This window comes from Myotis myotis, unplaced genomic scaffold, assembly GCF_014108235.1.
Source record: "Myotis myotis isolate mMyoMyo1 unplaced genomic scaffold, mMyoMyo1.p scaffold_m19_p_5, whole genome shotgun sequence".
Lineage (NCBI taxonomy): Eukaryota > Metazoa > Chordata > Mammalia > Chiroptera > Vespertilionidae > Myotis > Myotis myotis.
The window spans coordinates 59,172,825-59,191,753 of NW_023416357.1; the positions used below are offsets into that span (position 1 = coordinate 59,172,825).

General features: G+C 39.7%; 1 protein-coding gene across 1 annotated transcript in view; it reads right to left on the reverse strand.

Annotated features, from left to right (window-relative positions):
- Positions 1 to 18,929, reverse strand: part of SLCO6A1 (solute carrier organic anion transporter family member 6A1) — an 89,993-nt gene that overhangs the window by 45,748 nt on the left and 25,316 nt on the right. The window contains exons 4-6 of the mRNA XM_036308715.1: positions 16,830 to 16,926; positions 12,454 to 12,575; positions 10,608 to 10,717 (exon numbers count right to left, since the gene is read on the reverse strand). Coding sequence (XP_036164608.1) covers positions 10,608 to 10,717; positions 12,454 to 12,575; positions 16,830 to 16,926 — 329 coding nt within the window. The remainder of the gene's footprint in view (positions 1 to 10,607; positions 10,718 to 12,453; positions 12,576 to 16,829; positions 16,927 to 18,929) is intronic.

Below are 18,929 nucleotides of genomic sequence, written 5' to 3' on the forward strand. Positions count from 1 at the left end.
CTTATATGCATGCATACAAATCCTTTGGTTGATCTCTAATCCCCCCTCCCCCCGCCCACCAACCCTCCCTGAACTTCCCGCTGTAGTTTGACAGTCTTTTCAATGCTGCTCTGCCTCTGTATCTATTTTTGCTCATCAGTTTATAAGGGTCTTTATTATCCATACATGAGTGAGATCATATGGTATTTTTCTTTCATTTATTGAAGAGACTATCTTGACTCCATTGCATGTTCTTGCCTCCTTTGTCAACTATTAATTGAGCATATTGGTTCGGGCCGATTTCTGGGCTCTCTATTCTATTCCATTGATCTATATGTCTGTTCTTGTGCCAGTACCAGGCAGTTTTGAGAACAGTGGCTTTGTAATACAGCTTGATATCTGGTACTGAGATCCCACGTACTTTGTTCTTCTTTCTCAGGATTGCTGCAGCTATTCGGGGTCTTTTTTTATTCCAGATGAATTTTTGGAGAGTTCGTTCTAGATCTGTGAAATATGCTGCTGCTATTTTAGTGGGAAGTGCATTGAATTTATAGATTGCTTTGGGTAGTATGGACATTTTAATGATGTTGATTCTACCAATCCATGAACACGGTATGTTCTTCCATCTGTTTATGTCTTCCTCTATCTCTTTTTTCAACGTCCTGTAGTTTTCTCAGTAGAGACCTTTTACCTCTTTAGTTAAGTTTATTCCTAGGTAGCTTAATTTTTTTAGTGAGATGGTATCTAGGATTTTTTTTTTAGTCTCTCTTTCTGTAAATTCACTTTTGGTGTATAGAAATGCCATAGATTTCTTGGCGTTAATTTTGTATCCTGCTACATTGCCGAATTCATTTATTAAGTCTAATATTTTTTTGATGGAGTCTTTAGGGTTTTGTATGTATAATATCATGTCGTCTGCAAATAAGGACAGTTTTACTTCCTCTTTTCTAATTTGGATGCCTTTTATTTCTTCTTCTTGTCTAATTGCAATGGCTAGTACTTCCAGTACTAAGTCAAACAGGAGTGGTGAGAGTGGGCATCCCTGTCTTGTTCCTGTTCTTAGGGGAAATGGTGTTAGTTTTTGTCCATTGAGTATGATGTTGGCTGTGCGCTTGTCATATATGGCTTTTATTATGTTGTGGTATGATACTTCTATTCCCACCTTGCTGAGAGTTTTTATCAAAATGGGTGTTGAATTTTGTCAAACACTTTTTCTGCATCAATTGATATGACTATGTGGTTTATTTCCTTTCAATTTGTTTATGTGATGTATCACATTTATTGATTTGCGGATATTGTACCATCCTTGCATCCCTGGGATAAATCCTACTTGGTCATGGTGTATGATCTTTCTGATGTACTGCTGGATCTGATTTGCTAGGATTTTGTTGAGGATTTTGGCATCTATGTTCATGAGGGATATTGGCCTGTAATTCTCTTTCATTGTGTTGCCTTTGTCTGGTTTTGTATTAGGGTGATGCTGGCTTCATAGAATGAGCTTGGAAGTGTTCCTTCCTCTTGAAATTTTTGTAGTAGTCTGAGGAGGATAGGTTTTAGTTCTTCGTTGAATGTTTGGTAAAACTCCCCTGTGAAGTCATCTGGCCCTGGGCTTTTGTTTGCTGGAAGCTTTTTGAAGACTGCTTCAATTTCTTCCATAGTTATTGGCCTGTTGAGATTTTTAGATTCTTCCTGATTGAGTTTTGGAATGTTGTATTTTTCTAGGAATTTGTCCATTTCCTCCAGGTTGTCTAGTTTGTTGGAGTAGAGCTGTCCATAGTATTTTTTAACAATCATTTGTATTTCTGTGGGGTCTCTTGTTATTTCGCCTCTATCATTTCTGATTTTGTTTATTTGGGTCCTCTCTCTTTGCTTCTTGGTAAGCCTGGCTAGAGGTTTGTCAATCTTGTTTATCCTTTCAAAGAACCAGCTCTTGGTTTCATTAATTTTCTGTATTTTTTTTTGGTCTCTATGTCATTTATTTCTGCTCTAATCTTTATTATCTCCTTCCTTCTGCTCACTCTGGGGTTTTCTTGTTGCTCTCTTTCTAATTATTTGAGTTGTAGAGTTAGATGGTTTACTACCATTTTTTCTTGTTTTTTGGGGGATAGGCCTGTAGAGCTATAAACTTCCCTCTCATGACTGCTTTCATTGTGACCCAAAGGTTTTGGATTGTTGTGTTATCATTGTCATTAGTTTCCAGGATGTTTTTAATTTCTTCTTTGATCTCATTGGTAACCCAATCAATATTTAATAACATGCTATTCAGCTTCCAAGTGTTTGAGTATTTTGGATTGTTCTTATTGTAGTTTATTTCTACTATTATGCCATCGTGGTCTGAGAAGATGCTTGGTATGATTTCAATCTTCTTGAATTTTGGGAGACTTTGTTTGTGACCCAATATGTGGTCTATTTTTGAATCTGTCCCATGAGCCCTTGAGAAGAATGTATATTTCGTTGCTTTGGGGTGAAGTGTTCTCAAGATATCAATTAAGTCCATCTGATCTAGTGAGTCATTTAGGATTGCTGTTTCTTTGCCGATTTTTTGTCTAGAGGATTTATCCAGTGATGTCAGTGGTGTATTATAGTCCCCTACTATGACTGTATTGTTGTCGATCTCTCTCTTGATGTCTTCAAGGAGTCTTTTTTATGTATTTGGGTGCTCCTACATTGGGTGCATATATGTTTATCAGGGTTATATCCTCTTGCTGTATCAATCCCTTTAGTATTATGAAGTGGCCTTCCTTATCTCTTGTTATGGCCTTCTCTTTGAGGTCTATTTTGTCTGATATAAGTATTGCTATGCCAGCTTTTATTTCATTTCCATTTGCCTGAAAGATATTTTTCCATCCCTTCACTTTCAGCTTGTGTGAGTCCCTTGTTCTGAGCTGGGTCTCTTGTAGACAGCAAATGTATGGGTCATGTTCTTTTATCCATTCAGCCACTCGATGTCTTTTGATTGGACCATTTAGTCCATTTACGTTTAAAGTTATTATTGAAAGGTACTTGTTTGTAGCCATTTATATTTTTATGCCTGTATTCTTTCTTAGCTTTTTATTTCTGATATTTACACCATTGCCTTTAGCATTTTTTGCATTACTGGCTTGGTGGTGATAAACTCCCTTAGCCTTTTTTTGTCTGTGAAGCTCCTTATTTCCCCTTCAATTTTGAATGATAGCTTTGCTGGATAGAGTATTCTTGGATTCAGTCCCTTGCTTTGCATCACTTTGTAAATTTCAGACCATTCTTTCCTGGCCTGATGTGTTTCTGTTGAGAAATCATTTGATAATCTAATGGGAGATCCCTTTTATGTAACTTTCTGTCTCTCTCTTGCAGCCTTTAAGATTCTCTCTTTGTCCTGAACATTTGCCATGGTAATTATGATGTGTCTTGGTGTGGGTCTTTTTGGGTTCATCTTGCATGGGACTCACTGTGCTTGTGTGACTTTTTTCTTCCCCATAGCAGGGAAGTTTTCTGACATTATTTCTTCAAATAGGTTTTCTAATCCTTGTTTCTCTTGCTGTTGTTCTGGCACCCCTATTATTTGTATGTTGCTTCATTTCATGTTGTCCCATAGCTCCCTTAGGCTATCCTCCTGTCTTAATTTTTTTTCTCCAATTGCAGTTCAGCTTGGGTGTGTTTTGCTTCCCTGTCTTCTAATTCACTAATTTGGTCCTCCGCTTCTCCTAGTCTATTGTTGAAATTTACCATGGTGTTTTTTTAAAATTATATTTGTTATTGATTAAGATATTACATATGTGTCCTTATCCCCATGTTACCCCCTACCTGCCTCCCCCCGCTCATGCCCTCAACGCCCCCCCCCCCACCCATTGTCCATGTCCATTGGTTAGGCCTATATGCTTGTATATAAGTCCTTTGGTTGATCTTTCCCCCTTACCCCCACCACCCCTACCTTCCCTCCAAGGCCCGACAGTCCAATCAATGCCTCTCTGTCTCTGGATCAGTCCTTGTTCATCAGTTTATGTTGTTCATTATATTCTACAAATGAGTGAGATCATGTGGTATTTATCCTTCTCTGACTGGTTTATTTGACTTAGCATAATGACCTCCAGTTCTATCCATGCTGTGGCAAATGGTAAGAGTTCCTTTTTCTTCTTCCTCTTCTTAAAGAATACCTTTCAGCATTTCATATAATGCTGGTTTGGTGGAGATAAACTCCATTAGCTTTTCCTTATCTGTGAAGCTCTTTATCTGACCTTCAAATCTGAATGATAGCTTTGCTGGATAAAGTAATCTTGGTTGTAGGTTCTTGCTATTCATCACGTTGAATATTTCTTGCCACTCTCTTCTGGCCTGCATGGTTTCTGTTGAGAAATCAGCTGACAGTCATATGGGTACTCCCTTGTAGGTAACTGATTTTTTTTTTCTCTTGCTGCTTTTGATATTCTCTCTTTGTCTTTTGCTCATGGCATTTTAATGATGATGTGTCTTGGTGTGGTCCTCTTTGAATTCCATTTGTTTGGGGTTCTCTGCACTTCCTGGACTTGGAAGTCTATTTCTTTCACCAGGTAGGGGAAGTTTTCTGTCATTATTTCTTCAAATAGGTTTTCAATATCTTGCCCTCTCTATTCTTCTGGCACCCCTATAATTCTGATGTTGGTACGCTTGAAGCTGTCCCAGAAGCTCCTTATACTACCTTCATATTTTTGGATTCTTTTTTCTTTTTTCTTTTTAGGTTGGTTATTTTTTGTTTCTTCGGATTTCAAATCTTTGACTTGATTCTTGGGATCCTCTTGTCTGCTGTTGGATCTCTGTATATTATTCTTTATTTCAGTCAGTGTATGCTTAATTTCTAGTTGGTCTTTTTTCATATCCTCCAGGGTCTCACTAAATTTATCGGCGGTTTCCAGAAAATTCTTGAAAAACCTTATAAACGCGGTTTTGAACACTATATCCAGTCGTTTGCTTTCCTCCATTTCTGTCATTTGTGACCTGTTTGTTTGTCTCTGCATTTTTTATGCTTCCCTGTGTTGGTAGAGTGGTTTTGTGTGCTAGGTGTCCTATTGGGCCCAGTGGCTCAGCCTCCCCAGTTACCTGAGATGGACACTCTTGGTGCACCTCCTTGTGGGCTTTGTGCACAGTCTTGTTGTAGTTATGCCTTGATTGTTGTTGGTATCACTGGGAGGAATTGACCTCCAGGCCAATTGGCTGTGAGAATCAGCTGTGTCTGCAGTGGCAGAACTTCTGTGCTGAAGACACCCTTCTGGGGCAAGACTTGCTTCAGTGGGGCTTTGGTGCTCACTGAGTCTGCCCCCTGAGTGTGTCCCTTATGGATCTGAGGAGTTGTAATCTGGATGGTCCCACTCTGACCACTGGGTACACTGGCTCTTGGATCTAAGGAGGTGCTAATTTAGCCTCTGCCTGAGGTAACCCAGCAGGAGCTACAAAGAGATCTGCAGATTCCCCTTCCTTTTTTGGAGTTTGGAGGTGCCCAGATGAGGCCCAGCTGTGAAGCAATGCAAGCTGCTGTGGGGCTTTGGGCCTCCTCTTGGAAGCTCTGGGTCTGTCTGTCCCAGCTGCAATTTGTTAGGTAATTTTCAGATTGCAAAGGGCCAGGCCTTTCATATGCAAAAGCCTCTGCTGCAGCCTGGGTGGGGCGGGGTCTCAAGGAATCAACAGGGCGGAGCAAGCAGCTATGGCTGATCCTTAGCTCTTCCCTAAGGGGCCGTGCCTCTCAGTATCCCGATAATTGCTGCAAGCACCTCTGAGGGAAAGCCAACCTCAAGTTCTGAGTTCTGCCTGCTGTCAGACAGTCCAGTTTCTCCCGGTATGAGTCCTGGGTCCCCAGAGACTTCCCGAACCAGAGTTCAGAGCAGTCGGGAGCTTGTGACTCCCTCCCGATTCAGAAAGACAGCTGCGGCCTCAGGTGCCAGCGCCTTTCCTCGCGTGCGCTCGAGCCTCCGTACCTCTGCACTTTACTTCTGCATCTCCTCTGAGTCTCAGTGTGCTTTTCTCTTTCCTTCTAGTTGTAGAATTTCCACTCAGCCAGCCTTCCTGTAGTTCTGGATGATGTCCATTTTGTCTTTTCATTGTATTTTTGAAGTTGTAGTGGGAGGCAGCAATTTCCGTGTTTACCTATGCCGCCATCTTGGTGTTTTGTTTTTTTACCATGGTGTTTTTTATTGCAGCTATATCACTCTGCATTTCTTCTTTTATATATATATATTTTTTATTGATTTTTTTACAGAGAGGAAGGGAGAAAGAGAAGGATAGAGAGGTAGAAACATCGATGAAAAAGAAACAACGATTCAGCTGCCTCCTGCACACTCCCCACTGGGGATGTGCCTGAAACCAAGGTACATGCTCTTGACGGGAATCGAACCTAGGACCCTTCAGTCCGCAGGCTGACGCTCTATCCACTAAGCCAAACCAGTCAGGACTTCATTTCTTCTTGATTCTTACATAAGTTATTGATTTTTTCATCCATTTCTTGTTGACTCTTACATAAGTTGTTTATTTTTTCCTCCAACTGGTTTATGCACTCTAGGCCGCTTATTCTGAATTCTTTTTCTGAAATATTGCATGCCTCTGTTTCACTTAGCCAGTTTTCTGGCAATTCTGCCATTTCTTTCCTTTGGGGGTTTCTTTGTCTCCCCATTTTTGGTCTCACTGACTGATCAAGATGTCTAGTCGTGCAAGGGCTGCTCCTTGGGTAGCAGTGCTTCCTTGGGCTGCAGTTGCTCTTCAAGTGATTACATTAGTGGCTGTTCCTCAGTTGGCAGCGGCTCCTCTGGTGGGTGCTGTTCATAGCAGTGGTATCTTCTCTGGCTGGTAGGTGAGGCTGCTCACACAGCAGCTGTTCCTTGGACAGGGGTGGGCTGACCAAGAGGCTGCTGCTCTTCAGGTGGGAGCGGGCTGAGCGCAGCTACTGCTCCTTGGACAGTAGCGGGCTGTTCACGTGGCTTCTGCTTCTCGGATGGGAACGGACTGCTCACGTGGCTGCTGCTCCTTGGATTGGAGCTGGCTGCATGCTCCTGCTGTTCCTCAGATGGGGTGCGCTGCTCATGAGGCTGCTGCTGTTTGGACAAGGGCAGGTTGCTTACAGGGCTACTGCTCCTCGTACAGGTGTGGGCTGCTTGAGCAGCTGCTGCTCCTCAGATGGGGGCGGGATGCTCACCCAGCTGCTGCTCGTCGGACAGGTGCAGACTGCATGTGGCTGCTGCCCCTTGGACCAGTGTGGGCTCTGCAGGGTTGCCACTCCTCATGCCGGGAGCCGGTCCATGCTTGCTGTTTCAAGGGACCTGGCATATATGGCATACTGTTCTTAATATGTTTCTCACCTTCTTGGCACTATGTGTTTTAACCAAGGTCTCTGAGAAAGGTTGTTTCCCCAGGTAGGGATTTTTCCCTGAAGTTAGGGAGGGAATAAAACCTCTTAACTAAGTGCCAGGCGGGTAATTAATCACTTTAACTACGAACAATCATGCTTAAGCTACATAATCTTTACTCCCTGGAATGGAGATAAGAAACGCCCTAACCTTTGTAATAGAGATTGATAGGATTGAATCAACTGGTATAAATACAGATGTAACAAGACAGCAAGAGTCAGAACTTAGAATACAGAGCTTAGAACACAGAACTAAGAAGACAGAACCTACACAGAACCTACAGACAGAAGAACTTCGCTGGAGAGAACATTGCAAAAGATCCTGGATTGAACCTGACTACAGAAATTGGCAAGAGAACCTGACTAGAACCTGGTGACTGAACCTGGCTGGAGAACCTAGCGAGGAAACATGGCTACAGAACCTGGCTGGAGAACCTGGAGAACCTAGCAAGAGAACATGGACACAGAACCTGGCTGGAGATCTGAAGCAGAACCTCTCTGGAGATCCAGACCAGAACTTAGCTGGAGATCCTGGCTGGAGATCCTGGCTAGGCTGCTGATCAACTGAACGCTGCCTCCATGTCATTCCTTCTTTGCCGACTCCGTCCACACCTTTGGGGACCCCTGGACCCGCTGGGGTTGGACCCCGGCATCCTCAGATGTGGTCAGTCTGTCTGTTTGTGTGGCTGCTACTCATTGGACAGGTGCAAGCTGCTCGGGAGGCTGCTGCTCCTTGGGCCGGAGTGAGCTGCACATGCGGCTGCTGCTCCTGGTACGGGGGCTGTCTGCTCGCATGGCTGCTGCTCCTCGGATGGGGGATGGGCTGCTTGCATGGCTGCTTCTCTTTGCGCGGGAGCAAGCTGCACGTGTGTCTGCTGCTCCTCGGATGGGGACAGGCTGCTCACCCAGCTGCTGCTCATCTGACAGGTGCAGGCTGCGTGTGTCTGCTGCTCCTTGGACCAGTGTGGACTGCACAGGGCTGCCGCTCCTCAGATGTGGGTGGTCTCCTCGCATGGCTGCTGCTCCTCGGATGTGGGTAGGCTGCTCGGACGGCTACTGCTCCTTGAATGGGAGTGGGCTGCTCGTGATGATGCTGTTCCTCCTATGGGTATGGGCTGCTCACACCACTGCTGCTCCTCGTATGGGGGACGGGCTGCTTTCATGGCTGTTGCTCCTTGGATGGGGGCAGGTTTCTTACACACCTACTGCTCCTCAGATAGGAGGAGGGTGTGGGCTGCGCAGCTGCTGCTCCTTGGATGGGGGCAGGCTGCGTGGGGCTGCCGCTCCTCAATCGTGGGCAGGTTGCTCATGTGGCTGCTGCTTCTCAGACGGGGCAGGCTGCTCACATGTCTGTGGCTTATGTGTTTGCAGTGCCCCGTGCTAAGGCGTTGGGCCGGTCAGAGGGGAGCATGCTTCAGAACTCACAGGAGCCTGCGCCCAGGGTGGCTGGAGACTCATTGACCATGGGACCACAGCCGAGGTAGTAGGTCCCTGGCAGGGGTGCCTGTAGAGTCCCAGGTGTTATCTGAGGGCACCCTGGGTGGGGGTGAGGCCTGGCTCCCAGTTACAACAGCTCTCCCCTTAAAAACGCTAGGCTTCTGAGGATGAGCTGGCCTCCTGGAACTGCTTACACGGTAGCAGTGGCTGCCTCATTAGGTGAACCTGTTTAGCCTGACCCCAAAGGCCCTGTGGGATCTATCTGTGCCTCACCCACATACACACACATCCCACATGACCACACACTCCTCTTTTGGTCCCTCACTGTCTCACGCTCTCCCCCACTGCCGCCTTCTTCCTGCCTCTGTAGTTGGGCCTGGGGTGTTATTGACCCGTTTGTGGATGGAATTTCCTCTCCAGGTGTCTGGCTCATTCTCTAGCACCTGGCCAGACAGGATAAAATTCACCTCGACAAGACACAACACAAAGGGACTAAAGCATGAATGTATTCACGACAATAATAACCCTGCTATAAATGACCACCTGAGAAAAGAGAATTAGGGGCGAGAAAAGAGAGCATAAATGATATCAAAGAGAGTGAAAAAGATAAGAGAGAAAAGAATAAGGAAGAAAACACCACAGAACCAATACATAAACAAACAAACAAAACAAATAAACAAACAAAAAGTAATAATAATAATTTAAAAAAAGAAAAAGAAAAAAATACAAACACCAAACCCCCAGCAAAGAGGGTGGGGGCAGAATCTGTAGATGCTGAGCTTATATATAGAAGATAAGGTTAAGAGTTGGATGAATATGGGGAGGATCTCAGTTCAGTATAGAGGAAGTAGAAAGGGGATGGGTGGATAAGAGGAAAGAGAACAAAAAATAATAATAATAATAAATTTACAAAAAAATTTGATTTCAAAAATGGTATAAAAATAGCAAATAAAAATAAAATAGAGTGATGGAAAAATAATGTGAAAAGAAATAGAAAATAAAGCAACAAACAAAAACAGGAAAACAATGAAAAAAAGAGATAACAAAGTAATAAAAATATAAAATAAAATAAAAATGAAAAAGTGAAGTGTTCCTTTGGCTGGCTTAAGATCCCAGTCTTCTGTACTGCAGTGTTTCTCAGGATCCCATTGCCGGGACTCCCTAATTTATTTCTATATTGTTAAAATACATGAAATATACAAAATACATGAAATATTTTTGTAAAAGTAAAAATTGCATAAAAATCTGAATAAAATATAGACCATTACTAGAAAGGTTTCATGATTTGATAAAAATATAAACACTTTTGTGTTTAAATGAAAACAAGTAAACAAAACTTATGATTTTATACAACATAGCTATTTATTTTAAGAAGAATTAGACTAATTTAATAAAAAAAGTACTATGTATATGTTTATACCATATAACATGTTATGTTATATTATATTTTGAATAAATACCTATGAAAGCATTAAAGGAGAAACTCATTAAGGTAAGATTGACAAAGAGGTTTTTTCCAATGAAGAAGCGAAAGAAGAACATTTGAAGTTGAGAGATTTACATCTAAAAAGGTACAGAACTACAAAAGTACCTAACGCATCCATGAAACAGTAAGTGGATGGAATGTGGGGGAGGAAGGGGTAAAATTCTGAAATAAGGAAGGAAAATTCAGTTGATGCTATTGTGAAGGGTATTTAAAGTCTCACTAAAAGAGTATGAAATTCACCTACCAAGTAATCTGGGAAATGACTTGATAAAATCTACATGTGAAAACTATAATTCTGCAGGCAAACTAAAGGGTGAAGTTGTAAACAGGAGGGAAAACAAGTTAAATATTTTACTTTACCCAAAGAGAAGCAAATAAATCACTGGTACTAGTTCCAAATTCCTTATCTTTATACTTTTTGTTGAATAGTTGAGGCATTTCTTGTTTCCCAGATGTTATCTTTCCTGTACCTATATGTTAACAAGCAAAAGAATCTTATGACATGTTCAAGTAAGAAGAAAAAAATATATAAAAAATATGAACAATACCATGACAATAAATACATATATCAACAATTGAATCTAAAAATCAAAATAAACGAACAAGGAATCTAATGAACAAAATAAACTGATGAATAAAATAGAACCAAAGACATACAGACATGGAACAGATTGAGGACTCTCAAAGGAAAGGTGGTAGGAAAGGGCGGGAAGAGATTAACCAAAGATTTATATGCATATATGCATTACCTATGGACACTGACAATAGGGTGGTGAAAGGTGGGAACTGGGTGGGGGGGAACAATGGGGGAGAAAATGGGAGACACCTATAATACTTTCAATAATAAAGATTAAAAAATAATAAAAATAAAACACATGTAAAACATATATACACATCCTAATAAACATAGTTTGTCTTGGAATGCCAAGTGAGCTATTTTTGAACAAGCTGAAGTCAATCTAATTAACTAAAAGGTACATTCTTCTAACAGTACCCTCCTAAAGAACATTCTGTTATAATGAAAATTTTCCATTTTTGTACTGTACAATAGCTTAGCCATTAAATACTTGAAACTAGCTCCTATGACTGAGTAAATGCATTTCTAATTTAATTTAGTTTAAAATTTAAATAGTCACATGTGGCAAGGTTCTACACTATTTGACAGTACAGTCCTAAAATATAAAATAATAGTCTTTAATGTTAATAAAACATTTTGTACCAATAAAATGTATTATTATAAAGAGAATATTTTATTTCTCTGTTTTTAAAAGAATTTCAATAGTTTTTATTTTATACTAGAGGCTCAGCGCATGACATTTGTGTGCGGGTATGGTCCCTAGGCCTGGCTTGCAATCCGAGCCATCTTCTCCAGCTGCTGCAAGCCAGCCCCACCCCCCGCCACCACCCACCCCCAGTTCCCCATTTGCCTTCGGGTGATCGGTGCCTGACAGCCGAGGGAATGGACCAAGAGGTTGGCTGTTCCCACTCACTTGCTGGCCCCACCTCGACTACAGGTGGCCATCAGGTGATTGAAGCCTGTTGGCCAGGGAAAGGGACCAAGAGGTGGTCAGTGTGCCTCATAGTGACTGGTCCAGCAGTTTTTCTGTTAATTCTGCCGTTAGGGTCAATTTCCATATTACCTTTTTATTATATAGGATTACAACAATTCTATGAGGTAGTACATATATTAAATAACTAGAGGCCTGGTGCACGAATTCGTGCATGGGTGGGGTCCGGCTGGCCCTGGCACTGATTTGGGCAGGGGGGGGGGCTGATTGGGGGGCTGGCTAGGGGGAGGGACTGCGGGCGGTTGGCTGGCCAGCCCTGCCCCCTGGTGGAACTCCTGGTCGAACTCCCAGTTGAGGGGATAATTTGCATATTAGCCTTTTATTATATAGGATACTAGATAAATAGATGTCTTTCTTTAAGAAAACTTATAAACTTTAGATATAAAGCATTTTTCAAAATAAATGACAAGGAGCAAAAAATATTCACTTATGAAAGTCTGGTACATAAATAAAATAGTATCTGGCCACACAAGGCTTCATTTGTTCAGATAATACTATCCCACATCTCTGTATACCCATGACAGAGAGAAATGTAGTACAAGCATATTCTGAGAATGAGGGGCAGGGGAAAGGAGAGGTGAGGGTGGGATGAGGAACCTATAGTCCTTTAATTAAATGAATTATATCAGTATAGTCACCTTTTATATGCCGTGGAAAGCATGAAAATGCTATTAATGTAGACCATGCCATAACTGTGAGAAAAACAAAGCGAATCCACCAAGTATGTAACCAGTGTTCATTATTATCACCGCCATCAACTCTAACAGAGAAAGGTGAAAAAAATTAGTTTGTGTATTTTATTACAAACAAAACCATAATCTAACAGAGAAAGAAAAATAAAGAGAGAAATGAAACATTTTCTGTTAATTTGTCCTTGTTGTTTGCTTTGCTGAGAGTGAATGGTTGTGAGTCCTTCAATTATGTAGTTCCCTTTTGTCTTGCAGGCCCCTAAATTTTTCCCTTTCTTTTTTTCTCCCCTGTCCACTCAGGCGGTGATGAGTAATTCTTTGATATATTTAAAACTTTCTTCAACAGAAGCTAAGCATTTCGAAGACTATACCTTTAAATCTCACCTCTCCTTTAAAATCAGTCCTGCCCCTTTAAATCATGCACCTAGCCCTAGGCCTTTAGTGAAAACCTCCCCTTTAAGTTGCACAATTAACCCTTTAAATCACATTTATTATGAAATCTCTTTCTTATAGTCCCTTCTCTCAACTCTCAGACTAAGAGTGAGTTACCTTCTAGTGATCATACCTAATCAACCTCAGGACCCTTTGCTGGCCATTATCTCCTCTCTTACCTGCAATTTTTCTTGCTCCACCTTTGTAAACCACAAAGCCTTACAGTGGACAGAGTGGGATGGGGGTGTGAAGGATCCTGTGCTGGGATTTTTAAATTTTCTCTTTTTAATCACAGTTTACAACTTCAGCATTCTTTGTCTTCCATGATACTGCGACTATGATCTTGTGGAGAATTTTCATAGTTGTGAAGTTATTTTGTATAATTTAGAGAGGAGATTTAGGGAAGTTGATTACTACACAGCTGCCACTGTCTTCAGTTTCGCACACCTTTAAGACTTTGTCCAACCAGCCATCATGGGGAAATTCCCACAACCCTAGGAACCACAGTTTTGGAGATGCTGGTTTCTCACAGGTGACTTTACTGCCAACAGACACCTGGTGAGCAGCTTGCTTACAGGCATTATCTCTCATGATTTCAAGTATGTCAAATCAAAATGATTTGATTGTAACCTGAGATTATCAAATTTATCTGGAAAGTAATTTTGCAAACACAGCTCCTGATTTTTAATAAATAATAATGAGTAGAGACTTATGCATCCAAATAGCAAATTATATGAATGTGGGCCAACTCCTTATCCATTGCTACATCACTCAGGGATACCAATTCCAAAGTGCAATGACACAGGGTTGCAACCTTGATTTCCATTGTACAGTTTGCTATGCCTAGAAAGTTTCAACTCCAGTTGCCACTAGGGGTACAAATTTTCTTATTTTTATAATTTTTAGAAATTTTATTTGTTTTACTTTTGAACCCAGCTATATATTCTAACTATATTCATTATATTACATATAATATGATAAAAGTTATACACATTCGTGTGAATAACTGAGTATTTAAAAATTAAGGAAAATAAACTTCAAGAAACTACAAAGAATAAGCAAAGAATTTAATAAAGTAACAGATATAAGACAAACTTAGAAATCAATATAGTCTCCTACTAAAAGTAAATGATTAGTAAATGTCATAATACAAAGATTCCATGCATAACACTAACAGAATATATAAAATCAGTAGGAATAAACTTCATAAGATATTTTCAATAAATAAAATCATAAAACTTTAGTGAAGGGCATAAAAGAAATGTTGAGAAAATAGAGCAATATACCATATTCTTACATAGTAAGATAACAGCTATTCCCAATTTGACACACAAATTCAAGTATGTCAAATCAAAATGATTTGATTATAACCTGAGATTATCAAATTTATCTGGATAGTAATTTTGCAAATGATTTTTAATGAATAATAATGAGTAGAGACTTATTTATCCAAATAGCAAATTATATGATAAAGCTTTAGTTATTAAATATAACTAGTTATATTTATTTTTTATATATTTTTCTTGATTTCAGAGAATAAGGGAGAGGGAGGAGAGATTGAAACATCAATGATGAGAGAGACTTATTGATTGGCTGCCTCTGCAGGCCCCCTACTGGGGATCAAGCCAAAATCCAGGCATGTGCCCTGACCGGAATCAAACCATAACTTCCTGGTTCATAGGTCAGCACTCAACCTCTGAGCCACATTGGTCGGGCACTAGTTATACTTAGTAGTTATATTTAAAATATTGTAGTATTGGCATTAAATAGAAAAATATGTCAGAAGCCCAGCCAGCAGCGTGGGTCAGTGGTTGAGCGTAGACCTATGAACCAGGAGGTCACAGGTTTGATTCCCAGTCAGGGCACATGCCTGGGTTGCATTGTGATTGTTTGCAGGAGGCAACCAATCAGTGATTCTCTGTCATCATTGATGTTTCTGTCTCTCTTTCCCTCTCCCTTCTCTGAAATCAATAAAAAATATTTATTTTTTAAAATAGAAAAATGCCAGAAAATGGATTAGACAGACAAGAGAAAAGAAAAAAAATTCATTTACGGGGAAATTTAATGTATGGTAAAAATGGTATTTAATATCAGTAAAAATAAAAATTTTTTAAAAAGGAAATGATCCAAAATGTCATTAGTACAATTAGCTATTTCTTTGAGAGAAAATAGAATCTTGGCCCATGCTTCCTATTATAGGCAAAAATAAATTGAAATTGGAAGTTAAATTTAAATGTACAACACATCTGTTAGGATGGCTATTACCAAAAAAACAAAACAAAACAGAAAATAACCAGTGTTGGCAAATGAGAAACTGAAAACGTTGTGCACTGCTGGTGGGAATATAAAACGCTACGTCCACTATGGATAACAGTATGGAGATCCCTTTTTTAAAAAACTATATACTTTATTGATTTTTTACAGAGAGGAAGGGAGAGGGATAGGCAATTAGAAACATCAATGAGAGAGATACATCGATCAGCTGCCTCCTGCACACTCCCTACTGGGGATGCACCCGCAACCAAGGTACATGCCCTTGACTGGAATCGAACCCGGGACTCTTCAGTCTGCAGGCTGATGCTCTATCCACTGAGCCAAACCAGTTAGGGCTGGAGATTTCTTTTAAAAATCCCATTTCTGCCCCTGGCTGTTGTGACTCAGTTGGTTGGAGTGTCCTCTACTCTGGGTCCGATTCCTGGTTAGGGCTTATACCTAGGTTGCAGGTTTGGTCCCAATTGGGCTGCAGTTGAGAGGCAACCAATCAATGTCTCTCTCTCTCTTTCTCTTTCTAAAAAATAAAATAAAATAAAATAAAAAAGCATATCCTTGGGTGAGGATTTTTTTTTTAAATTCCATTTCTGGGTATATATCACAAAGGATTGAAAATAGAATCTCAAAGATATTTGCACACTCATGGAAATTGAATTATTCACAATAGCCACAAATAGGAAGTAAACTAAATGTCCACTGTCAGAAGAATGAATAAAGAAGAAAATTCTGTCATATGCTACAATATGAATGAAACTTAAGGACATTATGCTAAGTGAAATAAGTTAGTCATAAAAAGACAAATACTGCATGATTCCACATATATGAGATATCTAAAGTAGTCGAACTCTTAGAAACAGAAAATAGCATGATGATTGCCAGGGGCTGGGGAGAAAGGGAAAAAGGGAAGTTGCTGTGCAACAGATAAAGAGTTTCAGTTTAGCAAGATAAAAAGATCTAGATATCTGTTGCACAACAAAGTGCATATAGTTAACACTGTCCTGTACATTTAAAGAATGGCTAGGATGATAAAGTTTATGTTACATGTTTTTTACCACAAATTTTAAAAAATTATATGCAGAATTACTAGTTAGCAGCTTGTCATTCTAAGTAACGTCTTTTAAATTCTATTTCAAGCAGTACTGTAAAAAATATACATTGTAGATGTATTTATATGTACATATATGTGCATATCAGTCACATTTACATATATTTTTCTAAAAATATGGTCATTAAAAATTAATTGTATCCTATATAATAAAAGTGTAATATGCTAAGTGTCTGACTGATCGGTTGACCATTTGGTCAACTGCTTGACCAGTTGCTATGATGCGCATTAACCACCAGGGGCCAGGTGCTCTGACCAGTAGGTTAGCTTGCTGCTGGGGTCCGGTCAATTGGGACTGGGAGAGAGGGCTGGACATGCCCTGGATCTGGCTGGCCACCATCAGCCACGATCTGGACTGGGCGAGAAGGCCCTGATTGGCCCCGATCACTGGCCAGGCCAAAGGACCCCAGCAGTGCACAAATTCATGCACTGGGCCTCTAGTCTATTTATAAGCTAAAGTGTCTATCGAATAAATATTTTACATAATGTAGGCAAAAAAAGAAAGAAAATGGCTTACGTTATATTCGAAGTACTTCTCTCAGGGGTGGTAACCAGGGGTGCTGCTATCGCATAACCCAAAGCATATCCAACTGTTCCTGAAGCGTCCATCAAGCCTATAAAATGAATATTGACATCTAACTACTATATAAACCAACTCTGTCACAAGATAATAAAAGTTACATCACTAAAATGGATTCCTTCTTAAAGCTTCATAGTATACTTTATTAGTCAGGGTTCTCCAGAGAAACAGAACAAAATGGATTTGTGTGTATGTGTGAAGTGATTTCTGAACTATTTTTATTCACAGGTGACCATCTCCTGTTTTTCTGATCAATATCTCTCAGTGGGAATTATTTTTTCTACTTTCTTTTTTAATTTTTTATTGTTGGCACTATTACAAATAAGATATTTAGAGAGCAAGAGAGATTTTAAGGAATTGGCTTATGCAACTGTGGGGGCTGGCAAGTGCAAATGTGTATGAAAGGCTGGCAGATTTGAAATCCAGGTAAGAATTATTATTACAGTCTTGAGGCTATAAATAAGTCTGAAATCCACAGGGCAGTACAGCAGGCTGGAGCGACTCAGGCAGAGTTTCTCTATGTTGCAGTTTGGAGAAAGATTTCTCTCTTTGGGAAACCTCAGTCTTTATTCTAAAAGGCCTCAACTGATTGGATGAGGTTTACACACACTATGGAGGGTAATCTGCTTTACTCAAAGTCTACTGATTGTAAATGTTAGCCACATCTAAAAAATATCACAGAAACATCTAAACTGGTGTTTGACCAAACTAAGCCAAGCTTACACATAAAATTAGCCATCATACATATATCCAATGCATATACTAGAGAAACTCAGATAATTTAATTATATAATTCACTGTATCTTATTTCATCTATATATGTAATGTACTATATATAAATATACAGTGGGGCCTTGACTTACGAGTTTAATTCGTTCCGAGACCGAGCTTGTTAAGGAGCTCATTAAGGAGCTCATTAACTCAAAGTACTCTGTCAACTCAATGCAAAAAATCGGCCGAGAGACAGCTGGTATCTCAAAAAACTCATTAGTCGGGACACTCGTAAGTCAAGGCCCCACTGTATTTGCATTTAATATAAATGAAATACACCATATTTCACTTTAATTTGTGGTACTAACACAAGATTCTACTTTATAATGATACATTCTCGTCCCCTTTGCATCTTTCATAGTAGCTGCCAGGGTGACAAGAGGTGGCAATAAAGTAAACTTCTATCTGCAGTACATATATGTGAGTTCTGATTGCTATTCCATGGAACCAAAAGTAAAACAAATGTATTTGTTTCTACCCTCAGCTAAGACTAATAAATCACAGCATTTTTTTTTCTAAAAGCATATATATGAATATCAGACATTTTAGTTTATTGGCATGCCTTTCCTTACCTCTGAAGGGAAATTATTATTTTGACACAAAATACTATTATCTTTTATGTCACCTTCACAATAAGTATAAAAAACAACTTTATTTTTTTCACATATGATAGTTAAATAGATGTACAAATAGATGATCTACTAGGACTAGAAGCTACTGTAATATAAGGAAGTACAGATTATTCTGAGATAAACCCCAGCGTTACTTATTGCAGAATACATTAGCATAAAACACTGTTCACTGAGGATACTACTCTGTGGTCAATTAAATAGTATATCACTTCTTTCCTTGAAAAGATGAATGAGATTGTTTTCATTAACTTCAAAATATCAGAGCTCCTCTCAAAGATGAGTGAGTTAATTTATGTAAAGAACTTAGAACAATGATCACTATTTTAGCACCACACTGAATCTAGTACTGAAGAGGCATTTATTTTCCCTTATGGACATGATGACAGCAACTTCCTACACATATCCCATAAGTTTAAACATACATCTACTCAAGAAATTTCAGTCTGGTTATTTTGAGATTTTTTTTCTAGAAAAATGAACTGCAGCCTATATAATTTGATATGAGATATATATATGGAAAGATTATAGTTTTAATTACTTAAGAATGTATTTTTTCTATTGCTCTATATCTTTTAGGGTGGCCTTCAGATGACTTGTTTACAATTCCAAATCTCAAGCAGCTTTTCAGAATTAA